The 27571-nt window shown below is 41.2% G+C and overlaps 1 protein-coding gene across 1 annotated transcript in view; it reads left to right on the plus strand.

Moving 5' to 3' along the window:
- Nucleotides 1-27571, plus strand: part of Cdh2 (cadherin 2) — a 226791-nt gene that overhangs the window by 169032 nt on the left and 30188 nt on the right. Inside the window, exons 6-14 of the mRNA XM_055625529.1 lie at nucleotides 2365-2509; nucleotides 6056-6228; nucleotides 13371-13508; nucleotides 14133-14318; nucleotides 16908-17161; nucleotides 19059-19201; nucleotides 21754-21987; nucleotides 22287-22520; nucleotides 24390-24529. Of these exons, the coding sequence (XP_055481504.1) occupies nucleotides 2365-2509; nucleotides 6056-6228; nucleotides 13371-13508; nucleotides 14133-14318; nucleotides 16908-17161; nucleotides 19059-19201; nucleotides 21754-21987; nucleotides 22287-22520; nucleotides 24390-24529 (1647 nt within the window). The remainder of the gene's footprint in view (nucleotides 1-2364; nucleotides 2510-6055; nucleotides 6229-13370; nucleotides 13509-14132; nucleotides 14319-16907; nucleotides 17162-19058; nucleotides 19202-21753; nucleotides 21988-22286; nucleotides 22521-24389; nucleotides 24530-27571) is intronic.

Below are 27571 nucleotides of genomic sequence, written 5' to 3' on the forward strand. Positions count from 1 at the left end.
GTGTGTGTGTGTGTGTGTGTGTGTGTGTGTGTGTGTGTGTGTGTGTGGTTTCCCACTGCCTCACGTCACTCTGATGACTCTAACACTAAGGTTTAACACCAGAAATGTCTCTGTGGGCTTTCGGCTTCATTTAATAAGCATGTGCTTATAGAATTGACGCATGCAATGCCAATTGACAAGCAATGCCAAAATAATCGGGAAAAAGGGAAATGGTCTGAGACGTCATCACTTTTGACATGCCGGCACTTGCCTTCAGATACATGGCTAAGAGGACCCATGAGAACAGGTCTATATGGTCAGGATCAGAGCAACAGATGTAAATATCCAGCCCACAGCATTTTTATAATCATAGCAGGCTCATTTGTATTTTACTCATTTTAGGTCACTTTTTTTTTTTCCTCTTTCTGTTACGAAGAACCTTTTTCAATAGGGGTGTCCTTGCCTAGTCCTTCTACACTTCCTCTTTTTCATTGCATTTTTGTTTGTTTGTTGTTAGACATCAGCTATGTCATTTGTGCCTTGTACAGTTAATTTAAGAACATATATGATGTAACTTGTAACTTTCCAGAGATACTGATCAAGGCTCTCCCCAATCTCAGTGCACATCTCTCAGGTTTCATCTATCGTATTTGCTTTTCATATTTAAAATGATTAACCTCTGTGGGCTGATTTTAATGAAGGAGGGAGCACCCGGCCAGCCCGTGACCTCACACCCATGCATTGTGTTGGCTTCTTCTGCAGTTCATCACCCAGTCATCAATCTGCCTAGGCAGGATGTTACAGGGTACTTACTTTGCTCACCAGTAACACCTGCACAAATCTTTAAGATCCCTGGTGCCCTATAACTACAATAGATTGCCCTTGAAATAAACACACAAGTGTATGAGAAGTTTAATATGTTTTCAGTTCTGTTACTCATAGCTCAGTCATTACCTTGATCATTTACAAGCCCAACATTTTGAAATTCATGAGGAAACAGCTATTTCTAACTTTTGTATGTTGTTCTAACATATAAAAATGAAAGTAAAACTTCCAAGTCTTTGATGAAGACTGCATTGTCTTAATTAGGAAACTGGAATAAGGTAGCACATAAGGCTCTATAACTGTTTCTATGGATGATCATAAAGACAAGGGTAAACACTCCAGTTTTGGTTTTGGTTTTGATTGACTTCTCCCTATCTAAAATCCCATGGTTGAAATTCAGAAAATAAACAACATGGAGCAAATTTTTCTTTAAGTGTTTGCTACATATGTATTCAAAGCAGTACCAGCAAAATAGAATTAATTACAGAATTGCAAGTATTTAGAGTCATTAAGATTCATTGTTTTACGTAACCATAATTTCAGTATTAAGAATCTGTTAATGGAATGTATTGTGTAAAATAAACCAAGAGGAAAGTATCTATAAAAGGATTGAAAACCAGTAATAAAATTTTGATTGTGTTATATATTTAATAACCTGGAAATCAAAAGGATAGGTTGATGCTACTTTAACTGGATAAGAACCTACCCTTAAGGGACCAACAGCACTAGAGATTACAGAGAAACTGTGAAAGCTTTTCAGTTAAAAAGAAATAATGCAGTGGAATATTACATAGCCTTTGAAAAGGATGCAATGGCTATTTGCTAGGAGAAAATATTAGAAAGATATTTAGGCCAGATTAGCTTAGTGACCGTATTGTGTGGCTAAAACAACATAGTTTCTCAAAGATTACCATGGATACCAACCCCTAGGGCTATGGAGAGGGATGTCTTAAACATGCAATGACTCTTCCTGTCCCTGAATAGCCTTCAGATTTAAAAACTGATGTATGAATTCCCTGTGTACACTTAATTTTCCACATCATTTCCCATTGTCTTCATGTTCATTTCAGATGCTACTCTTTGACAGAGAGAAGTCAAGCAAAAGAAAAAGAAAAGAAAGAAAGGAAGGAAAAAGAAAAGAACAAAAAGGAAAGGAAGAGCCCAATGGCATGTTTGCCCTTGTGTTTTTGTTCATCAGAACAAACGTCTCTAACTAGAGTATTTTTATTTAACAAAAGGATATTTTACATCTGGACACAGCTGGCATTGGGCCTGGTCTCTGTCCACAAAGAGCAATGTTGCAGTCACAAAGCTCTGTATGTGGATAAAGTCAGTTAAACACTGTGTGCTTCGCACTGGGCCACACCTGGAGGATAGATGGCCTTCTGCTACTGCATATAGCCCTCATCTCAGAGTTGGGCTAGTTCTGTCTCAGGAGAAGAACCATAGCATCTTTTGCATGTCTGTGCTCAGTATGCCTTCAGTACTGTAGAAGCATGGTGACCACACATTGAATCCTTTCAATCGTTAAGTGCCTCTATCCTCTGGTCCCTTTTGCAGTTGAGGGCACATGCAGTGGACATCAATGGTAATCAAGTGGAGAACCCCATTGACATTGTCATCAATGTTATTGACATGAATGATAACAGACCCGAGTTTCTGCACCAGGTTTGGAATGGATCTGTTCCAGAGGGATCAAAGCCTGGTAAGTTAGAACGATAATGTTATCATGACTTGAAGAAACATTGTATGAAAGCTGTTGAGTAGCCTACTTGATAGAAAGCTCACCAAGCAAACACAAGGTCTAGGGTTTGGCCTCTAACGTTCACTGCATAAGAAGTGGGCCTGCAGCTCAGTCTCCAAGTGGGTTCCCTAGTAAGGGGGACAGGGACTGCCTCTGACATGAACTCAGTGGCTGGCTCTTTGATCACCTCCCCCTGATGTGGGAGCAACCCTGCCAGGCCACAGAGGAGGATAGTGCAGCCATTTCTGATAAGACCAAATAAGCTAAAGTCAGATGGAAGGGGAAGAGGACCTTCCCTCTCCGTAGACTGAGGGAGGGGCATGGGAGGAATTGAGGAAGGGAGGGTTGGATTGGGAGGGGATGAGAGAGGGGGCTACAGCTGGGATACAAAGTGAATAAACTGTAATTAATTTAAAAAAAAAGAAAAAAAAAGTGGGCCTGCCATGGTGTCCCACACCTACAGTCCATGTGGTTGAGGGGTTCAAGCAGTATTATCAGAAATTCAAGGTTATCTCTAGCTACATGTTGGGTTCAAGGCCAATCTGGGCTACCAGGTATCCTGCCTCAAGACAAGAAAAGAATGTTTATAACTGACACTTTGTCATAGCTATAAGAAAATGAAAAATCTTGTATGCCTTTTAATGTGCCTGTCATTCATGATGCTTTTGGAGCCAAAGGAAGCAACTTAGGGAAGAATTGATTGAAGAGTGAAAACAACAAAATACCCTTACATCCCACCTGATTTTTGCCTTGTTTGAAGGAGCCTACAGAATCTATGGTAGCCTTCCCTTGCTTTGAAGTTGACATGGTGAGAGAGAGAGAGCAGCTTAAGAGAGGCTTTCAGTGTTCAGAGTACAGGTTCCCTCGCAGGAGACGGAGCAGTGGCAAGATCCAACATTAAGCCTTAAAGCTACCAGGTGTTCCTGTTAACCAGGCAGTGGAGCTACAAGCATGGCAGGCAGGGATGGTGACAGCTGTGACACACAGGTATTTACTTCCAGAGTGTCACTGCCACATGTCCTTCAAGACCCTCTTCCAGCCACATAAGGAGAATGGCCTGGCCTTGAGGCAGCACTCGCAGAAAGCCTCTTGCCCCTATGAAGTGGCATTTGACTGATGTTCCAGATTCTTGCACTGAAAACACTAAGGACTTCAGTCACAGAATAGCTAGGCCAGAGAGGACTATTTAGTCCAAAAGCCTAGCAGACTAGGTGAGGCGCTCAGTCAGGAAAGGAATGAAAAAGTAAATGTTTGTCCAGCTTTCCTGGGGAGATTTGGTGTTTGAGAGATTTAATTAGTCTGTTTTATAAAATATCACTATTTAAAACTGCACTTCATCGTAGCTGGCCCTCTCCACCAATGTCTGTAGCTCTCAGGTGTATCAGCTAATGTGTGGGAAGAAGCAACTCTGCCTTAATCTCTAGGCTCCAGTGTTCTCTGTATCCTCAGAGAAGAAGAGAGCAGGGTGTGGGGAACATCTACAGGAGTGGGGTGCCACAGAGGGGACTCTGTCCTCCGTGCCTCCTTCAGACACATTTTCAGACAAGTTGTCCCCCGGTCTTAAACATTTTAAAATACCATAAAATGAGAACCCATGAAATAGATCCTTACTAAAATGGATCTTCTGTGGGCTGGGAAGATGGCTCAGCAGTTTTAGGAACTCGCTACCAAGCCTGAGGACCTGAGTTCAATCCTTGGCATTCACTTGTTAGAAAGAAAGAATTGATTCCCGCAAGTTGTCCTCTGATATTCACATGCATACTATGAAACACACACAGAGAGAAAGAGAGAGAGAGAGAGAGAGAGAAATAGACTTCATGCAAATATTCTACAATATAAATAAACTTTAGGCATTTTAACTACAGACATTTTGTTAAGTATCATTTTGCTATCTGTTTGGTTGTTTCAAACTTGACATAATACACTGTTTCACAAGCCTTGCTAGAAATAAGCCATTCAGGCTCGATTTGCTGTACATCTGACCATGACTTTCCAGTTAAGCCTCCCATGAATGAAAGCCTCTGAGTGAACACAGCAAGGAAAGCTGCCCCCGGGGTAGACTTCCTGTGCTTTGGAAGCACCCTCGTGGCCAGGGCTAGAGTGTGTGATGCTTTTGATTCACACAGTGCCTTCAGCATTGTGACTCCGGATTCTGAGACTCGAAGCCGGGCTTGAACAACTGGTTCATGCTGCAGTGTCAGCTTAGCAGGAGCTGTGTGTTCTGCTCTGCCCTGGTCCTGACCACAGTGGTAACAGGAGAGTTCCCTCACTGTAGGACCTTCGGGTTTATCAGGGGAGAGAAGGGGAAACCAATGAACTTTCATTAGGAAATAACATTTCTAAAATAAGCAAGGTGCAGAGAAGCTGCTTGGTCAGTTGAAATACCCTGTTGAAAGGAACAAGTTCTGGAAAGACATTTGAACAATACAACTAAGCCGTGGCCAATTCTGGGATGAAGGGCAAGTGACAGTTTCCTAAATGGCTGGGGTAAACCAGGGCTCTCAGTGTTCTAGAAGACTGAGGCAGAACGTTTTCCGATCCAGTTATTTAATAGATCTCACAAGAGAAACTAGTCTAAACAATAACTGCGGTTCTTAGCATCTGCTTGGACTTACTGCTTTCTGGATTTAGTTTTTAAGATACTCAGTGGGTTAAAGTCCCCAGGCAAGAGATAGTGTTCTTCCTATCTTGGAGGAAGTAATGATAAGTAGTGCCAAGTCTCTATCCAGTGTGGCAGGGCAGTTCTGCCTGGCATGCTTCCTTTTAACCTGAGGCAGTGGAATGGGCCCTACCCTTCACACGGCTCACTGTCAGAAACTGACTTGGGCACTGGGGAGAAGGACTCTCAGCAAGCCCCATAAAATGCTACTGTGGAGCCAAAGGAGTACTGCACGGTCATAAAATACATTCACAATAGCATCTGTATTTCGTGTGGTTTGCATTTCATATAAATTACAATTGGGCGTGGGCCCTTTGGGGATCATAGAGTTCATTTGTTTTCTAAGTGTGGGAAAAGTCAAGTCTACAAATATCTGTATTTTGTAGTTTCTATTTACATCTAAATTATGATTATTGTTCTTATGTGTGTGGGCTTGGGGACATGCACATGCATGCGAAGGCTAGTGGGAATTACTCTTCAAGAACAGCCTATATTCATTTTTTGGTTTTGGCAACAGTTAGGCTAAGCTGGATTGACTTCACAGTGAGCCCTAGGAATCTACCTGTGTCCATCTCCAGAGAACTGCGATTTTAAGTATATACCTTCTTTTCTTTTTTTTTCATTTCCGTTCCCTTTTTTTTTTTTTTTTTTTTAATTTTGTCATGGTTCTGGGCATTGAACTTGAATAACAAACATGTTACTGCCCATTTGATTATTTTAAAATATTTTTTTTTGTTTGAAACACTTAAAATGTTTTTGTTATGAAAGTGAAAATGAGGCATGTCAACATCGTGAAGAGGAGCTTGGACACGAAGGGTGACCTTCCGCCTTCTCTGTCCACTCTCTAGGGACATATGTGATGACAGTCACTGCGATTGATGCAGATGACCCAAATGCCCTGAATGGGATGCTGAGGTACAGGATCCTGTCCCAGGCTCCCAGCACCCCTTCACCCAACATGTTTACAATCAACAACGAGACTGGGGATATCATCACTGTGGCAGCTGGCCTGGACCGCGAGGTAAGCAGTCCCAAAACTGTCTTGAAAGTGTCGGTAGTCTTAGAGTCAACCATCGATGGATTTAAACTCTCATTCACGCTCATTTCCATTCAGGTCGGTGTAGGAGTTTTCAGAGAAGTTAATATTGTAAATGATGTCTGCATATGGTACTAATTAATGTTAGCTTCAGTGATATTTGACTAAGTTAAGCCAAGACTCTCTTGTTTCCAATTTTTACAGTTCTTAAGATTCCTGTTTTTCTTCATAGTCAGTGGTTTTTGTGGGGAACTAAGTTAGACATCATGGTCAGGTAATGTGCATATAAACTCATTTTTGAGAGACTACAAATAAGGCATATGTGATTGGGTCTTTGGCGCTTCTGTGAACTGCCTGACGGATGTTGTGCAAGGAAATTATTATCTTGCTCCTTTACTACAAGAGAATTCACTTTCTAAGTCTGAACACTGCTACTGTGTTAATTTTGGTATTGAGCATTTAAAGTTGGTAAGTGAAGAATCACACTTCTGGGATAAAAGCTTGTTGAAACTGAAACACTGATGACAATAAACACCATCACGTAGCCTCACAGTGTGAGAGAATGTGGTGCTTTGGCAAAGAACTGGATGGATGTGCAGTCCTGAGCACTGCTGCTCTTGCTCCTGAGGTCCCATCTGAAAGGACCTTTGGAGCCTGTTTTTCTAGACATCGGACCTTCCATTCTCAAGCCTCCTTGTACTTTCTTCTGGCTCCCCTCAGCAGAAACATTATATCCACCGTGATGTAGATTACCAACAAGGATTTGAGAAGTTGGTTTTTGATGCCCTCTCTCCTACAGTAATATGCACGTGAATTAAATTAAAGACAACGCTGCTGTTGTAGTTAGTTAAATATACACTATAATCAAGTAACAGACCAGTCAGGATGAGTTCATTTATGTCTGAGAAGTCTACTTAGAAGTTACGTATCCAGTGAGGGAAGATGTGCCTAGTCCTGTTACCACTTGATGTACCAGGATGGGTGGTTCTCTTGGGGGAGGGGTCTCCCCTTCTCTAAGGATAAGGGGATAAGGACAAGGTATGAAGCTGGGACTGGAAGAAGAGGATGGAGGGGGCCTCTGATCAGGCTGTAAAGTGAATTTAAAAATTGAAATTAAAAAATATAAAAGTTAAAAAAAAATGAAGTTAGAAATGACATGCGACTTATAGCCATTGACTTTCACTGTTGGTAGCTCATTCTCTAAAAAAATTTTGCATCCAAACATGTTCGGAAATCCAAAGATGTATTTAGTTTTTGCAGTACTTTCAAAGTTCAGGGGAGTGGAGAAATGGCCCCAATGGATAAATATGTTCTCAGGGCTAGCATGATGAGCTGAGTTTGAATCTCCAGAGCTACATAAAAAGAGGATCATTGCCAGGTGCCTCTAAACGCAGCACTGTTTGGGAGCAAAGACCAGAGAATCACTGGGGCTTTCTGGCTGCCAGTCTAGCACCAGGTTCTGTGAGAGAGACACTGTTTGAAAAGGGTACAATAGAGAGTAATAGAGCAGGACACGTGACATCCTCCTATGATATCTAGACAGGGATAAACATGTCTACAACACAAGTGTGTACAGCATACATACTCGAGAAAGAGAAAACAAACGAAGAGAATTCATTCATAGTCCGAGTCTTTTCCCCCTCTTCTCCTGTACTATGAAATGCTATTTTTACATACCCACAAACACAATATGAATACTATGCTTTGTATGAGATTACGGAGTGTTTTTCAGTATTCTCTCTCTAGGGTAAGATTGAGCATAACAAGAAGATTTAGTGCAGGTTGCAACTGTAATATTTCTCCTTCCACTCACACGGTTCTTATGAGATATGAAAGTCCGGGCTTCGCTCAGGTTCTCCCCAAGATTCCTCTCGTATTTAATCTGGCTGTTTCATGGCAAGAAAGAGGCATAAAGAATTAAAGAAAGTTTTCCTTATGCAGACCAACCATGTTTGAAAATCAGAGAGACTCTATTTAGCCTACAGGATAAAAGCCTGAAGTGGGGTGTAATTGTCGTTAAGCACACCCTGCAGTTCACAGGCAAACCATCCACCACCCTTGATAACACTAATGCAGAAATGGATGGGAAGCTATGGGATCATGGGTTAGATACGATATGAGGAATCGCTTCTTGACAGTGGAATTATTAAAAATCAACAATGAGTTACCAGAGGAAATTATGGAAAGCCTTCCATTTTCTGAAAGTCATTTCACCACGAAAGAAAAAAAAAATACATCTATCTTGGATGGTTTATGGTAATTCTGCCTGAGGCCAGGCATAAATTACTTTGACTTTTTATGCAGTCTTGAATTCCTTTATTTCTATTAAAATTCACAGTTTCCTTTTTGTAGAAAGTAATTTTCACTATCATTCTCTCAGGACGTATGACACCTTTCAATGATGGAGCCTCTAACTGTCACCTTTTAATTTTTCTTTTAATCTGCAGTTTAAAAAAAAAGTCTGTTCTTTAGGGTCTTGAAATCTAAAGCCATCGCCCCTCACCTGTCATCATTTTGGCTTTTTTTTTTTTTCATTCCCAACTCCTTGCTACATTATCTCCTCGTGGCTGTTCCTGCCTTTTCAGTCTTCTCTGGTCTTTTCTCTTCATGTCTAAACTCTGCCCTTTCTGGATTACTGGTAGCAGTTACTTTTCTCACTTCCATGGCAAAAGCAAGTTGAGGGAGGGAGGAAAAGAAAGAGGAATGGACAAATAGACAGACAGTGAGGTTTTTTTGGCTCATAGTTCACTACAACCCATTATGGTGAAGAAAGCATGGTGACGGGGCAGGAGGCTGCTGGTACAGCCTTCCACAGCCAGGAAGCAGAGATGAAACAGAAGCGGGTCCAGGCTCTAAAGCCTTGAATCCCACCTGCACTGACCTACTGCCTCCAGCAAGGCTCTACACCTTAAAAATGTCCCACAGTCTTCTCAAACAGTGCCACCAGCTGGGGACCAGTTGTTCAGACACGTGAGTGTATAGGAGGGCACTTCAGATTGAAAGCACAACACTTCTCACAGCTTCGCTCCCAGGATTGAATTTGGGGTTCTGCTTCATGTGAGCTGTCGGGCCTTCTTTAACCTATAACTCCCACCTCCACATCCACATCTGTAACATAAATATCATGAAAGGGTTGGAAAGATACTGTAGCACAGTGCATGAAGCATGCAGTGAACATGGTGCCCAGTAAATCCTTGCAGCCATTTTTTTTTACATTGACACATTTGGCAGTCCCTTTTACTGATCGAACATTGTCCATTATTTTAATTCCACAGCGTTATGTTTTCCTGGCAGAGAAAGACCAATGCTTGCTGTTTCTTAGGCCAAATACTTCTATGCTTTTGCTCTGGACTCCTTGTTGGTCCTGACATGCAGTCTCTTATTTGCTATGAACTTCAGTTCCCTCTTCTCTGCAGCCCCATTCATAATCTGCAAACATGCTGAGTCTTCTCATTGGTAAAATTGCTTATCACACCTCCTGGAATCAAGACCAAGTTTTCTTTTATTTTTCTTTTGGCATCTCAGACCCTTTAAGACTTGGCCCCAATACCTGCTTGGCCTAAGCCCTCCAGAATTTCTTTCTTCCCACGTTGAAATATTGGTGCCCATCGCTCATACAACCACATGCAATTCCTTGTAAAAATAGTTTTATATGCTGTTCCAGTGTGCAGATATGTGTTGAGAGGGGTGCGGACACAAGTGTAGTACAAACAGACATGAAAGTTAGGAACAGTGGTAGAAATGTGTTGTAGGGCACTTTCCCAAAGACCCAAAACAGTTCTACCTCAAGGAATTTCAGAGGTCGAATAGTTGAGTTTCAAGCCATTCAACTGTCAGGCCCAGAAAGAAGGAAACACTGTTGTTCAAGGCCGGCATTTCTCAACCATGAACTACCAACACTTGGAACCCATTCTCGAGTAGGGTCTGTCCTGTGGGTGTTCCGCAAAATCTTTAGCCAGTGCTCATTATGTGCCAGGGATACTGCCCGAGTTTTTACATTGGTCTTTTTATTGGGCAGAATTACTGGTGTAGGAGAAGAGATGACATACCCATGGAAGAGCTACGATGGCATTGAAAAGAGATACAGGAAGTATTGGAATAATTGATCACAAGCAGTTCTGCTATAAAATGTGCAAGTTACTGAGAGGAGGGTTAGAAATAAGCAGTAAGAGAAAAGAGCTTCTATCGCCTGCAACAGGAAATGAGGAAAGGTTTGGGTTCCTGCATCCAGCGAAGCACTGTGAGGCGGGAAGCCATACTCCCAGGAATTTGAAATGTCACCCATCAATGTCAGACAATCATGACTAAGTCAGCAAGGTCCTCTGCTCCATCCAGTTGTTGAAATCGTAAGCTACCACAGCTCTCATTTTCCACCATGGTGGTTAAACATGGAGGCTATGTTACTTATTAAGTGGGTGCTTTCAATTTTACTAGACATAGTAAAGATGTAACTGTGCCTTTTTTACTTACTGACTTTTTGTAGTGGTTGAGACGGGGGTCTTACTCTGCGGCCCAGGCTGGCCTTGAATTCATTTTATAACCCAGATTGTTCTGGAACTAATAGCAATGCTCGTCTCTCAAGCATCCAAGGCCGGGGATGGCTGGAGTACACTTGAGCCAACTAAATGTTCTTATAAAGCTTAGGGATTTCAAAACTAACTTGAAGCAATAGGAAATTTCAAAGATTAGCAATCGATCCCAACATCTCAGCTCAATCCAAAATTGTATGTACTGTACTTGCATAGAAAACTTGAATTTTTTTATTCAACTGTAATAGCAACACAAATAACATTTCAAAAGTCATCATATATTTTTAAAATGCCACTTAAATTTCTGTGCATGAGTGTTTAGCCTGTATGCATATCTGTGCACCACATGCATGCCTGCTACCTTCAGAGACCAAAAGAGGGCGTCAGATAACCAGGAACTAGAGTTACCATGTGGGGGTGGAGATTTGAACTCAGGTCCTATGGAACAGTAGCCAATGCTGCTGAACTTTCTCAGCCCCAGTCATAGCACATTTCTATTTTCCATAGTTTTCAGCTGGGAAGCTGATCAAATGCGGACCCCAGTGAGTTTTCTCAGTAACCCTGAAAGGATGAAACTGAATGACCATGTATAAAGGTTTATCTTTTTATTAAAATATTATGTCATTTCCGCCTTCCCTTTCCTCCCTTCAAACCCTTGCTTCTTCCCACCTCATGCCTCAAATCGATGGCCTCTTTATATTTATCGTTACATATATAAACACAAATACAACCTGTTGAGTCTAGTACTATTACTTGTGTGTATACGATTTCAGGGTTGACCGCCTTGTATTGAGGAACCAATTAAGGGCCTCATCCTTGGGAGATACTCTCTCTCCCTCCCTCTCTCTCTCTCTCCCTCCCTCCCTCTCTCTCTCTCTCTCTCTCTCTCTAGCAGCCTTCCAGCAACCCCATAGTTGAATGGGTCAGACCCCAGGAGATTTTTTTCCCTGAAGAATAGTCTTGAGAAGAGAAGTCATTGAGGAGCCATACAGCCTGCCCTGGAGTGTAATGAAATGTTGTGGATTGCAATAATCTTAAAATGGTTCATTGTGCATTATATATTTGCAGGTTTTTTCCTAATTAAAAAGTATGGTATATTTTTTTTAGGAAGAAAACTAAAGCAAATGTCTGTTAGAGATTGGCATTTAATCAACCGGACAGTATTTAAACTCCTATATGTGAGGCTGGCTTTCCATCGCATTTCTTTCTGGTCCTTGCCCTTCCCTCTAATAACTACATCAAAAGCCACAATTTGTGCCTCTTTCTTCCAAGCTGCAGGACTCCCTTAAGAATGGCCGTTTATAATGCCGGCTATATTTAGAACCAGGGGACTGCACTTTGCAGTGACACTTGTTTTGTTTAGTGCGAAGAAAAGAGTTTTGTTGTTCAGAATGGAGTAGCATTTAGGAATATGATCCTTTTTATTCTATGCCAAGTTTCACAGAGAGTCCAAATGACATTAGGTAGTGTTTTGGGTTAGGTTTTCCGCAAATAAAATGCTGTCAGCTGGCAGTATAGATTTCCAGGATAATCTCGACTTTCGCTAAACTTGCATTCCAGGTCCTTGTTAAAATAGCCAATCTCTACTTTTGAAGTAATGGGTCCTTGCCAGATACAAATCACCCGCATTAAACATGACCATGTCTATATCTGTGATAGGGTGGTGCTGAAGACAATAGACACTGTGTATTATGTGTTAGCGCTGATCCACTCATTATTTACGTATTCACTTTAACACCTGTTGTCTTCCAGGACTAGTAATTTAAATGTATACCTTTTGATTGAATTTGTATTTAAAATGTTTTTTGTTTTATGAGTCTGAGTGCTGTGTTTGTCTGATATTTTATGCACTGCCTACATGCCTGGTGCCCACAGAAGTCAGAAGAGGATATTCACACCCCTTGAGCTGGAGTTAGAGATGTTTTGGATAAACATGTGGACACCAAACCCTAGTTCTCTGTAAGGCCAGCACGTGCTCTTAACCACCAAGCCATCTCTCCAGCCTCACATTTTGCTCTCTTTTTAAAGACTATGTAGTGCTCTGATATAATTTTGAATAGTTAGTACTAATGATGAATGGGGGAAATGTTGTTTTCAATTAATTATAACAAAATATGTAGTAGTAGAAATATATATATATATAATATTAAAGGAAGGCAGACGTACCTTGTGCATATTTGGATAGCTCATGTTTCCTCCTTTCTTGGCTTCCTCGTTGTCTTTACTGTCCTACCTACTTGGAAACTAACATGCAAGGTACCAGCCTTGAATACTTATTGGCAATCTTGTAGCAAAAGGGAAAGGTTGAAGCCATATGGAGGCCTCAGCTCAACCATGAATTTCACACATCTGCAATGTGTTCAGTGCATTCCTTCTTAAGAGTTAAAGTGAATATACACAGTTAAATCTCCCCCAGACAAGGGCCAGACCTGTGCTTCCTGAGTTAAAGTAAACTCCACATGGGAAATTGCAAGTCATGTTAATCAGAATGAAGGATGCTGAGCATTCCATGGGTAATAAAGAGCCCTGTGCCGAACAACTGTTATGTCTTCTTGAGGAATTAGCGTCATTTAACTTGTTATTTTTATGTCTTTTTAGAAAGTGCAGCAGTATACTTTAATAATTCAAGCCACAGACATGGAAGGCAATCCCACTTATGGCCTTTCAAACACAGCCACAGCCGTCATCACAGTGACAGATGTCAATGACAATCCTCCAGAGTTTACTGCCATGACGGTGAGTGCAACCTGTCACTCAAAGAACATCAGCATCATGGTCCATTTAGAAGAAATTGTCTTATGAATAATAAATATGTTAAATAGAAATGGAACTTGTTGGCCCTGATGGTGGAATGGCCACTGACACGGATGTTTCCGTGACATGGGCTTTAAAATGGACACCCAAATGCTATACTTCCTCATCACCCCCCAGTTACTGTTAAAGAAGTTGAAATACTCTGCCTGCAGTGCTTCAGATGCCTGAAATCCATGCCTGATTTGTATTACTTTTCCAGCGTGTAATTACCTAGATCCCAAGTCACATTATTTCCTATACGTAAGTCTTTTTTCTGGACCCCACATTAATCACACTGATACTCACAAATGGATGCTAATTTTAATACTAATGAAACTGCAGCATAAATGTAAGAGAAAAAAAAAATTCTGGGTGGCTGAAAAATGTTCCATCTTTTTTTTTTTTATCAGACATAAACTGGGTAATTACCAGCATTACCTATCTTCTTGTTTAGTGTAGATCATAAAAATTTAATAGGGTGGTAAAATTAGGGCAATGTGGCCATCAGGCAGCTTGTCCTTCAGTGAGCCGCACCTCACCTTAGACTGAGGTTTGTCTTTCTTGCAGTTCTACGGCGAAGTCCCTGAGAACAGGGTGGATGTCATCGTGGCCAACCTGACTGTCACCGACAAAGACCAGCCCCATACGCCAGCCTGGAACGCAGTGTACAGAATCAGTGGTGGAGACCCTACGGGGCGGTTTGCCATCCAGACAGACCCCAACAGCAACGATGGACTTGTCACTGTGATAAAAGTGAGTATCTCTTGGACCACAAACCTCAGACAGCTACTACGCAGGCACCAGCCTGTGCCCTCTCCTGTTACTTTGCTGTAGAATAGTGGGACCTTTTTATTTTAAATACCTCCAAGTCTGGAATTCCTGACAGCATAGTGGATTGTGTGTTACTGTTTAATTTATGTTGAAATTGAGGGCAACATAAATTCTCTTCCATTATCACCACAATTAAAATCAATTTGGACAGATTTACCATTCTAAAGACATGGGGTCCTCAGCAAAGCTAAATGAATGTAGCTGATGGCCCTTCACTTCCTGTGGGGTTGACGACAGGTTGATAGTTGGAGCGCTTGCCTAGCATACAGCAAGTTCTAAATTCAATCCCCATCATGACAGTGGGAGGCATAAGAGAGGGGAGAGGGCGATGCAATGCTTATTATTCCACAGTTTGGCCAGATAGTGAGGGGGTAGGAGAGGAAGAGAGAGGGAAAGAGGGGAGCGATAGCTATTAACCTCATGGAGTTTGGGCAGATAGTAAATGAATCAAAAGACAAAAGAAAAAAAATCACAGAAGTAAAATGGAACGAGTAGGTGGGAGAGCCTACATTTTATAAATATTTTACATTTACATGGCTATTTTAAAATGCTATTTTCATGACTCTAAGAAACTAGTTTTTTAGTGTAGCTGGCCATGGTGGCTCACTATTTGAATCCCAGCAAAGGCAGGCTGATCTCTGAGTTCCAGGACAGCTAGGGCTACACAAGAGAAACCTTGTCTTAAAAAACACAAACAAACAGAAGGAAAACAGAACTAGTTTACTGATATTTAATTGTCAAAAGAAAGAAACAGAACAATGTGGTGGCAGGCTCAAAGAGCAGGCTCGTCTATAGCAACAAACATAGCTGTCGTGTAAAAGCCTTTCCGATGAACGTCCTTCCACCTAAACACTTGATTACGTGAATCCATGTGTCAGCCATTCAGAGAAATTGCAGTGAAAAGTACTCCTTGCCAGGAATCTCTGTTCGCCTGAGGGGAAGGTACAGGGGCTGGAAATCTGGACACAGAGGGAATAGTAAACAAAGGTGCCAGCCCCAGTACTAAACTTCCTGAGTTTGCATCTCAGCTGGGCTCTTGAAAGCTGTGTGCCCATCACCACTTACTCAGTGCTGGCGGAAGTAGGGCTTGAGTACAGCCTCCACGTATTTGCACATTTGTGAAGGACAAGTGAGATTGATACACAAGAAAGGACTAAAACTGCACATACATCACTATGGTATGTAAATGTACGTAAGGGACATTTCATGCATTCAACATATTACAGCCTTCCTACTTTTTCCTGCTTATTTAAACATACTTGAGGCGAGCATGAGGAATTGAAGCTCCTAGAATAAGAGAATACTGCCGTGGATTAGATGGCGTAGATGCTGCTGTGTTGCTGTTTTTCTTGTGACCTTCAGCTATTGGTCGTTCTTAGATTACCAATGGCAACATGGAAACACCTTCTGACCTTCCCTGCTACTGCCAAACATATGGTACTCCATTACTAATTGACCAAAGGAAATTCAGAGTGAAACTCCTACAGCAAGATTCAGGGAGACTCTAGCAGTTAATATGCACATACAGGGTTATATGTGCATTGCATTAATCATCTAGAATGTTCTCATGTGGGAGTTTTAAAAACCTGCAAAAAGTCACAGTTATTATGGAGATAGCCTGGTTTTCAATTTGCTAAATGAAGAGGGGGGAAAAGAAGTATAAATCTACCTGTAGAACACTCATTTTAAGTGTGTAGACACACTTCACTCGATGATGTGTACTTTTAACTTATGAAAGCTACTTTTTATTTTGCATTGAGTGATTGATAGGTTGAAGATTTCTTTGAGGTGGCTGGGGGTGTGAGTGCCAAGGCACACATGTGGATGTCAGGACAACCTGTGAGAATTAGCTCTCTTTCCATCATGGCCCCATGGTTGTCAAATTCAGGTCAGACACCAAGTACCTCTGCCTGCTGACCCATCTTATAAGCCCAGAAAGACACTTTTAAATTGGATAAGATTTTAGCCTCATTTGAAAAAATTATAAAGTATTTTTCAACTGTACAGTATTTTAAAATTATATATCTTATGTATAGCTTTTATGTATAGTTTGTGTTTTATATAAATTTTTTTGGTTTGGTTTTAAATTCATTCCTGACTTGTAAAATTTTCCTAGATGAGAGGTGTACTTTTCCCAATGTTTGAGATTATAAATCCTTTTGTTTTTACCGGTCCTTACATTATTTAGACTTTGGTTTTTAGTGCTGACTTTTAAAAAAAAAAATTTCTATAGACATCTAAATAAATGAGCCCATGCAACAATCACATGCAATTCTGAAGAAACATAAATCTCTCTGTCAGGATGTGTTTCAATGAGACAGTCCTGCATACTTTCCAGAAATTAAGGAAGAACTTTTTTGCTACACTGAAGTGTAAAACTTAATGTTTTGGAAACGGGACTCATAGACAGATGAATGGCAGAATGCAAATAATCTTAATGGCAGAATGAAAAAATAAGGTTTCCATGTCTTTTTGTTTTTTGTTTTTTGTTTGTTTTTTTTTCTCTTTCAGCCAATTGACTTTGAAACGAATAGGATGTTTGTCCTTACTGTTGCTGCAGAAAACCAAGTGCCGTTAGCCAAGGGAATTCAGCACCCACCTCAGTCGACAGCAACTGTGTCTGTTACAGTTATTGATGTCAATGAAAACCCCTATTTTGCCCCAAATCCTAAAATCATTCGCCAAGAAGAAGGCCTCCACGCAGGTACCATGCTGACCACGCTCACTGCTCAGGACCCTGATCGATATATGCAACAGAGTATCAGGTATGGAACACACTGTGGTGTCATAATTGGATTCTGCCCTGTGTCCTGTGTGGAAGTTATTAAATTTCCCTGGTAATAAACGTCCATGACAGCCAAAAGTAAGTCATATTAGAATATAAAACTGCAGTGTTTGTTAACACTGTAAGAGTAAAGTGCACGTATTTAAATATACCCCCATTTCCTTCCCCTCTGCCTCCTCCTACTACAGTTACATCTCCGCCCACCCCAGCTTCAATACTCTGATTTGTAACCACTGAGTCGAGTCGGCTGTATCTGTATGTGCACGGGTATAGGGTCATCTGTGGAACATGAGGAACCTGCCTAGACTGCATTCCTAAAGAAAACTGATGAGTGAACTCTAACATTGCCATGCCTTACAAAAAAATTAAAAAAAACATTCCATATTTCCTGGGATTAAAAAAATATTATTCTACAAAACTAGGCATCTTCAGTTCGCAGAACCCATAGAAAGGTAGAATGGAGGAACACGTTTGCCAAAAATAAAATAATAATTCTTTGGTGTATTTTCTTCTTAGGATATCCGTGACTTCATTAGCTTAAAAAATACTAAGACTGGATCTATTCATTTTTTAATTTATTTAATTTTATTTTATTTATGTGCATCAGTGTAAAGGTGTCAGATCCCTTGGAACTGGAGTTACAGACAGTTGTTAGCTGCCATGTGGGTGCTGGAATTGAACTCAGGTCCTTTGGAAGAACAGATAGTGCTCTTAAACACTGAGCCATCTCTCCAGCCCCCTCCCTCTGTCTTTTCCATTAAAATTATTAATTATTTAGCTTGTGCTTTTATATCAAACATATCAAAAAGCAACAGTGAGTCAACAGGGAACCTTCAGGAAATTATGAGCTCTCTCCTCTCCACATGTCCAAGAAGATGAGAACTCTTTACAGAGTGAAACTGGACAGCTAATGATGTTTACCCCATACCTGTGCAACAAACTTATAGGATGTTTTTCCAAGGACTGTCAGCCTCAGCAAACCTACTTTATTGTGAGATGGGAATGGGTGACTGTTAGGGTGTACCCCATTTCAACTGTTCTCTGTAGTAGCTGAAGATAATTTAGAAATTAATTCATAATTTATTTAAGTGCTTTCAGAACAGCTGCTAACAGATAACTGATTCCCCAGCTCTCCGCACATAGAAATCAGGACGGTTGAATGGCTAGTTAAGAGGTGTATTAAAATCCTGTAGATGTTCCCTCTCGAAATATACGATAGTGTCTCCAATCTAGGTGTTAGTTATCTGAGATGAAAAGCGTCAGCCCACCTCACATTTAGAAAGGAGTTTAAGGCTATGAATCTGCTACTACAAAGGGAAGCCTGGGGTCTCTTTGAAGGATACAAATCTGGGGCTTGTCCCATTTGGGGGATCCTGGTAGGAATGGAATTTTATGTATTTTTTGGTGAAGCTTCATCTCTGCCATGATAAGGTGAATAACCATTTTAGGAAGGGTTTGTGATATGAAATGTAGCTTTTGATTTCCCCAGGTTCTGTTACGATAGGACTCCAGTTCAGAAAGTATATTTGAACCATATTGCCAGTGTCTATGCTTGAATTGAAGTAGGCAAGAGCCCTGAATTGAGATCAGTTCTATCTACCTCTGCTCTCCACTGTGAGACTGTGCCTTTTGTCTTACCTGGAGACCTCTGTAGACCTTCCTATGTGTTTGCTATAACATGGCCTTTGCATGCTTCTCAAAATCCCTGCCACAGAAATACTTTCCCAGGTTAAAATTCTATTTCTGGCCATCACCTACAGCCATGGAAATCAATGAAGGTTTTGCCTTTTTGTAATAATATTGTAAAATTTACACATGCTTTATTTGTTAAATTTCTTATCAAAAATTATTTATGTCACTGCGCTTTCATTTTGCAGATACACAAAATTATCTGATCCTGCCAATTGGCTGAAAATAGACCCTGTGAATGGGCAGATCACTACTATTGCTGTTTTGGATAGAGAATCGCCAAATGTAAAAAACAACATATATAATGCTACCTTCCTTGCTTCTGACAATGGTATGTCTGGGTTGTGCTTGCATGTTAAAGAGAGCAAGCAGGTCCTCCTGTACTGATGTAGGAACTGAGATTTTTCTGCAGTGCTAAATTATACAGGAAGCCGATCTTTGTTCTTTTAAGGCTCCAGAATTTTGTTTTGTTTTATTTTGAAGCCCTGACTTTTCCTTCCCATTTCCCACTGACTCTATAAGATACTTCTCTGCCGTCTATATGAGAAGTGCTCTGGGTACACACAGCTCCAGTCGTGGGCTAGCATTGTGATCATGGACCTCCTTGTTTGTTCTCCTGCCCTGACAGACAGACATTGTTGCTCTAGGTGACGTCTAGCTTCAGTGTTCCCAGAATGTGCTTTTTTATGTACTCTTCCTGTGTTTCCTTTAGTCATTCCTTCCTCTGATATTGTTCTCTAATGTATTCCTGTAATGTGCTGGAAAACTTATTCTTGCACATATGCAGAAAGTGAGTGTAGGAGCTTTGTGAAGGTGTTGGTTTTGAAACATATTTTGATACTTTTTTTTCCCATGTGAATCTCTACTGGGTCAGAGTTGGCTGAAATACATGTCTGTTCTTTTACATATCTAAAATAAGAATAACACACATAAATGCAACAGTGACAGCTTTGCTAGCTCTTTCCTATGCCCGGCCTCCAGCTCTTCTGTAGACCAGGCTGGCCTCAAACTCAGAGATCTGCCGGCCTCTGCCTCCTGAGCCCTGTGATTAAAGGCATGTGCCAGTACTGTCCTGCATCCCAGTTCTTCTTTCTGTGGGGTTAGTATTACTAAATACAGTTTGAACTCTATTTCCTTTGTGTTGTTGTTGTGAAGCTCTGATGTTATTAATGGCTATTTTTTTTTTTACTTCCTTGAGTGAGATAGAATTGTTCAAATGAGGCTTTTAAAGCAATACGTTGCCCAAGCAAATACTCATGGAAATATTTTTGTCATTGTGAATAGTTTCAAAATGGAATCACAAAAGCATATATTTTTAACTGTGTTTAGTGTTAGAATATGAATGTATCTGCTTATTTAAAAAAATACAACCTTCAAATTGATGGCCAAGATGTGCAGTTTAAAACATGCCGATGCGACCCACTTGCATGAACAGCTATGTATTTGGCAACAGATCAGGGCAGTGTCTTGTATCCTTTCTAGAGTACCTCGGTTCAGTCACTTAGTGTTAGACGGCTGTGCGATCAGCCTCTGCCACAGAAGCAGTAAAACACCAGGCCATGCCCGCTGAAGGGTTCCTGGATGTGTGCAAACACCCATTTCCTCTTCTGCTGGAACTGATAGCTCTGTTGTGTTCTGAATTAGTCAAGTAATCTGAAAGCCATGGTGAGGTACACATCCCTCGAGCTATCAAGCAGCGTGGAGGAAGAGTGGATCTGGAGGAGAGGGGAGAGGAGGATTTGAGGAGCAGAGGGAGGGAAAACTGCTGCTGGGATGTAATGTATGAGAGCTATAAAAAGAGAGGGGGCAGGGAGGGAGAGAGAGGAGAGAAAGGAGGTGAGGAAGGAAGGGAGGAAAGAAAGAGCGAAGTAAGGAAGAAGAAAGGAAGAAACTTCTGAAAAGGAATAGTAAAACACTTTCTGGCACTGTTCGTGCCCTCTGACCCATTGCATTCTTCATCTTCTTTTTCCGCTCTTCTCAGGACACCTTCTTATGCATACCTTACTAGTTTCGGGATCTTCAGCCATGCCACTTAACTTCCTTGGATTCAGGATATATGACTTTCATAAAATGCATAAAAATACAAATGATATGTATATAAATGCACATACATCAACTTTTTAGATAGGTGTAGATGCTATAATACAGCAAAAGCCAGACTAAAGGGTAACATGAGCTGGAAGAGAACATTTTCTGGGTCGATGATGAGAACAGGTGTGAAGTTAGGCAGAACAGTCGTATACAGTTTTGTATACTCTACGCAAAAAAAGCCCATGGTCATGAGCAGAATGCATAGTTTTCTGCAGTTCACCTATTTAAACCTTGCTCATAGGAATATCATGAATTAGTATACAAGGAACAGCCCCATCCTTTCTTCTGTGTATTGCTGGCTGATCAATGAAACCCTTTTTTTCTCCTCCAGGACATGTGTTCCTAAGACAAAGCTATGGTTTTCTATTACTTTCCTGTAAATAGTTGTTACAACTGGATTTGAACTTTCAGAACTCTCCTTTGTACATCTACGTGACCTGGTTCAACACCCAGAGGCTAGGGTTCATAATCTCCTGAGCCTGTGCTACTTTCCTATTCCCCACAGTTGCTGGAGGAGTGGTGTACTCACGAGCACCGAGTGATGGACAGCTAGAGCAAGGAAGGCTTGCAATCCAGGCTTAGGTCTCACAGGATGGTAAAAGCTGCTCAGGGCTGTCCTAGGAGAGAAGTAAGAAGTGAGCTTGCTCCAAAAATCGTCCATTCAGTGACAGCAACAGTGAACATTTTCCCGTACCCTACAGTGACAGGGACAAGAGGCTTCAAAACCATCACCACTTTTGAGATTGTGTTGAGGCACTGTTGCCCTCAACTGTGACTGTTCTCTTCTTTTAGGAATTCCTCCTATGAGCGGAACAGGAACACTGCAAATCTATTTACTTGATATCAATGACAACGCCCCTCAGGTGTTACCTCAAGAGGCAGAGACTTGTGAAACTCCAGAACCCAATTCAATTAACATCACAGCACTTGATTATGACATCGATCCAAATGCTGGGCCATTTGCTTTTGATCTTCCTTTATCTCCAGTGACTATTAAAAGAAACTGGACCATCACCAGGCTTAATGGTAAGAACAGATTAATTGTTTGAATAGATGTATAGTGGAGGAATTTTGAACCCTGATATGGGGAATTAATTTTATATACTTTATAATCTTCTCATTAAATACATTTTAAATGCTATTTAAGGTTTAAATGAGATATTAAAAGCTCTTGAAACCCAAAACAACTTTTGACAATAGTGCATAATTGTGATTTGTTTAATGCCTTACAGTTAGGTAGGAAATCATTCTGGAAGTAGTTGACTTTTTTTTTTGCCTTAAATTTTAAAACATTTTTTTTCTTTTTTTCTCTCTTTTCTGTGTAGGTGATTTTGCTCAACTCAACTTAAAGATAAAGTTTTTGGAAGCTGGTATCTATGAAGTTCCCATCATTATCACAGATTCAGGAAATCCCCCCAAGTCCAACATCTCCATCCTGCGTGTAAAAGTTTGCCAGTGTGACTCCAATGGAGACTGCACAGATGTGGACAGGATCGTGGGCGCAGGGCTTGGCACGGGCGCCATCATTGCTATTCTACTTTGCATCATAATCCTGCTGAGTGAGTACTTTGTCTTGGAGGATGTGATTCCTTCTGCTTCTAGGATGCTCAGCCAGGGACCGTCTCAAAATAACTGAGCACATCTGTTGGATGGCTGAGCAAGGTCCTGTCAATCGTAGGGGGCAGCCAGAGTCCCTTTAGCCTAAAAATAACAGCAAGCATCACCTAGTGCACTAATGCATTTGCAGCCAGTCCCGGATTGTGTTCCCATGCCTTTTCAACCATTTTGTGTGCTTGCTGCCGGAGGCCACAGGCAGCCCCTTCCATATAAAAGTGCTCTACTGTCCTGAGTCCGAGCACTTTCTCTGTGACTTGTGCATGAATTTACGGCGCATAGCTGATGATTTAGGAAGATGGGGGTATTGCTTTCCTTTGCTTCCCTGCATATAAATTGCTGTTGGCAACCTGCTCCAGTCAGTTAAGGATCAAGATATTCGTTTCTGAAGGGCTGCACAAAATAGTAAGAGATTGTACTCCCCGCACAGCACATTTGATAATAGAAATGATTACACAGCTCAATAAATTGTCTGTCTTTAGCATAAGTGCAGATTAAGGAATTTCTTCTTTTCAAGATACTTTGCAGTCTTTGGTTCAGTGGAATGCAAGAAATTAACCACCGGAAAGTACTTTAGGAACCACTTCTAAGCATGCAGGTTAAAAGAATGAATTGCCTGGGCCCAGTGTTTTATTGTGGAATAGCAGCAGGACCCAGTTTATTGTGTGATCACGCTATGCACCAATCACTTTCTTGAAAATGTTGGCCATTTCTTTTATGTTTTCTCCATTTACAAGTGTTCTGGTAATTTAGAATTCTGTCCCTTTATTCTAAGCAATTACTATAGAAGCCTGAGCATTTTTTACTTCCTGTGTCGAGACTGCTTTGGCTATAATTTGAAACCTGCATGCTATACTAATAATCCACTTGCTAGATTTAGCCCTGAACAATGGCAAATGAGATCATGTATCTGGCTTTAAAAGGAGGATATTTACTTTTATGGCCAATAATAAAAATGTGCTCAAATAGGAGTCATTAAATCTTTTTGTTTCAGGATGTAAACTGATACCCTCCAATTTTAGACAGAATTTATTCCTAGATGTGTGCTCAGGGATGCATTTCATTTTCAACCAAATTGTGCCATAGATGCCAGCCTTATCAAGATAGACTTAGGGATGATAGATTCAGGCATGACAAAGTGACACTGGCATTTTGAAGGAAAATGAATTGGCACTGATTCTCACATCAACCTGGGAGAATTTATGGTTGCAGACCTGGCACTGAATGTGAAGGATGAAAGCCTAATATTATTTCAGTGCTCAAACTAATCCCCATGCCTTCAGAGCTGCAGCGAGGTAAGGAAGAAAATGCAGAATAGCATGACAGAGAAACACCAGCTTCTGGGAGTCAAGAACAACCCAGAATCGAATTACCCATCCTGCTCTCATTTCCTGCCCTAGCCATCTAAGCAAACACTTGTTCCCCAGGAGAAGTGCCTTTCTCTGAGAATTTGGGAGTATAATGATGACTGGCTTCTGTCACACTCCGTCTCACTGCTGTTGTGTGTCTTTGGAGTTTATGAAGCATTCTGTTAGGATATCGATCCTCCAATGGGCCAAGATGAAGTCAGAAACCATATAGTCAGTTCTGTAGATCGTGCCTCACAGGACAACGAGGATTACCAGCATGCCCACTGTCTTTACTCTGTGCTGTAGCAAAGCACTGCTGTGTGTGGCCAGGGTCAGGTCCATGATCGGGACCAGAGTGAACTATGCATCATGGTCCTTAAGCCATGAATGTGAAAGACTGAAAGTTCTGTAAGTCTGGCTTTCAGAGTGAACAGCAGCATGCGCTTTTACTCTTCTCCTATGCAGTCCTTGTTCTCATGTTTGTGGTATGGATGAAACGCCGAGATAAAGAACGCCAGGCCAAGCAGCTTTTAATTGACCCGGAAGATGACGTAAGAGATAATATATTGAAATATGATGAAGAAGGTGGAGGAGAAGAAGACCAGGTAAGCAGTGTTTCAAATCTTTAAGATTTATGTAGAAAGAAAATCATATTTTCTTTAATTATTAATCAGTTGGTATATTCTTCCCATAAAGTCACATATTTCTTGTTTCCAAAATACCAGTTATATTTGTGTTTATTTTATATGAATATCATTGATTTAGGAAGCATACAACTTGAACCCAATTCCACTTAAAGTTATACTATTTACTTTGTGAGGTTTTTTTTTGGTTTGGTTTGGGGTTTTTTTTTTTTTTTGTTTTTGTTTTTTTTTTTGGTCCCACTGGATATTTAAAATATAAGTAAAATTAATTTCTATATTGGGCTCTAGATATACAAGGCTGGTATGAAAAGCAGTTAAGTCTGCTTATTTTGCAAATACTTCCTAGGCAAGTTCAATATTCCAGACATTAAGTCTCTAGTGACATCAAAGGGGGCAGAGCCAGCAAATATTTACCTCTAAAAGTCTTAACATTATTGAGAAAAACTTGCATTTAGAGACCACATCTACTTCATTTATTTATCTACGGTGTCTATCTTGGTCCCTGGCTTGTAGCCATTGCTCAACAGATGTCAAAATTCCCCTCTTGCTATTAAATAATGTTTGCTTTTGTTAGGCATGTACATGCAAAGCTTGTATACACCACAGCAAGAGTGAGAATGAGTAAGTGGTACGTGAAAAGCATGGAATTTGCTTTGCTCGAAATTAACCTAGACATTCTCGGAGCAGTTCTAAGAGTTCTGTACTGCATGTCAGACATTAGGCCACGTACACCGACTTTCTCGCTCAAACCTTTGAAACCTGCAATTCTCCACTTTTGAAGATGGCAAAATGAGTGTTAGCTGGAGTCTAAGGTAATTGTGCACCAGGCAGGTCACACGTGTAGGACTTGAATCTGCATCTGTCTGTTGCCAAAGCCTACATTCAGCCATCCATACACATAATTCATCTTGAAGTGACTGGGAATGTCAGGGTTCATCCCTGAGAAGTCACGGTGGGTGTTTCATCAGTGCATGTGGTACTGTAGTTACGCCAGTGCTACTTCTGAAACCAGTGTCAGAGAGAGTGGTCTGAAAAGAGCTTGGCATTCTTGGGGTTTGTATCGTCGATAAATAGTTTGCTGCCGTGAGAGCCTTTGGTAGTGGCTCATCTGTGTACCAATTGCTTTGCTTTCGAGGACCTCAGTTCAACCTGTCACTTCCCAACACCTGTAGCAGAGCACATTCATACCTGTTCTCCCTCTTCCACTTCCCCCTTTCACATTTCTGAAGTTGTGTGAATTGCTGTGAGCCTGTGACTGCAGGTTCAGTTCTTGATTCGTAATGTCTGAACTCCCATTTGGGAGAGAGGCACGCTTAAAATGTCTTGAAAACTTGACTCGAGTGCGTGAAGCTGTTTTGAATACTGACTAATTAAAGAGGCTACGTAAATATACCCCAGGGCTTCTCACTTATATAAATGTATTTAGGTTTTCAAATTCACATGTGACTTAACTCTTAATTAATCTACCTCTCACTTACCGATCACATCCTCTCCTAAGCCTGCTTTCATGATTGGGCTTCTCTTATCACGGTTTATCATTTTCTCTCTGTGTGTTGTTGTGCGTGTGTGTGCATGTCAGTGTGTAGGTGTGCACACCCTCACGTACACATGAATGAGGCCAGGGAGGCGGACACCAAGTCAAGTGTCCTCTGTTGTTCTCTGCCATTCTGCTTTGACACAGACTCTCACACGGCTTCAGATGGGCCTGGCCCGTGGGGTTCCAGGGCTTACCTGTCTCCGGCCCCCAGTGCTGACATTACAAGCCTGGCTTAATCTTTTGAGTACCAGAGATTTTGATCGTGTGTGCTCATACTTGCTTCACAAGGGCTCTTACCGACGGAGCCGTCTCTCCAGCTTGGAGACGGTACACTCTGGAAGTGTAAGCCTAAAGCCACCTCAGCAAAGCTTCTGGAGAAAAATAATGGTAGTAACTGAAAGTTGTTGTATAAAATTGGAAGTTCAGGGGCAGGATGCAATATCCTCAGCATTGCAACACGTAAACCAGGAGCTCAAAGTCAGCTTCCTGAATCTTTCCTCCCTTTTATATAAATTCCTCCAAGAAGCTGCTCTGGGTTCTGTCCCAGTTCATAAAGGAAAGATGTGTTTCTTTGGTTGGCTTCATCTATTGTGTTTGATGCTTCAGACCCAGTAGCAAAATTGCCTTTTTATGCGGAGGGAGTGGAAAATGCACAGCAGAAATGCCCCAGCCTCTACAAAGCTGAAACGCTTAAGATCCAATTCCTGATCAAGGTCCAGTTAACTGCCAGAGTCATTTAGGCAAGCAGTTGTCCCCAGGGAAAACTGTCATTCTCCTTGTGTTTGGGAGTAGAATGACACCTGACAAATTTAAATAAAACCTAAATAAGACATTTAACTTGATGCTGATATGTGCCTTTGGGGTTCATAAAGCATTCTATGAAGACTAAAATATCACCCTAAGTGTTTAGTGTCTTTCTTCTATGAACTCTGGTGTTCTTTGGTTCTTACAAACTTCCAGCTCTGAATCCGCTTTCCCACTAGCCTGAGAACTGTTCTGGAACTCTGTTTGCTTTGTGCTCTGTGGTTGATTTCCTTGGTTCATACATGTCTAAACTGTGGTATCTTGGAAGCTTGTTTTTTTAATCACTCAGTCTTCTGCATCACCACAGTTGCTACCTTTGTCTTGCGAGATTTGTAACAGACATCTTGTCTCAGGTTTAACATCTTCACCCTTGCTTCAGCAGTTGTTAAATCTAAGTTTCTTTCTTGCTCCCAAAGAAGAAAGGCTTGTTTGATGAGTGCCTTTGTGTTCTAAATAGAGGCCCAATGGAAGGAGTTGGTGGGAACAAGGCCCTTCAGCCTGCAAATCCTCTCATGGTGAGTGATGTTCCCCTCCAAGGCCAGATGATTTGTTCTTATGCCTTTTTATCATGGCTATTTCTTTCTTATCAGTCTCTTACTTGGGGAGTGAGGGGTTCAAAGCAGCTGTGGGTGGCCTTTCGTAAAGGCTTCCTGTCCCTGCTC

Source organism: Psammomys obesus, unplaced genomic scaffold (genome assembly GCF_907164565.1).
Source record: "Psammomys obesus unplaced genomic scaffold, mPsaObe1.curated_primary_1811, whole genome shotgun sequence".
Classification (NCBI taxonomy): domain Eukaryota; kingdom Metazoa; phylum Chordata; class Mammalia; order Rodentia; family Muridae; genus Psammomys; species Psammomys obesus.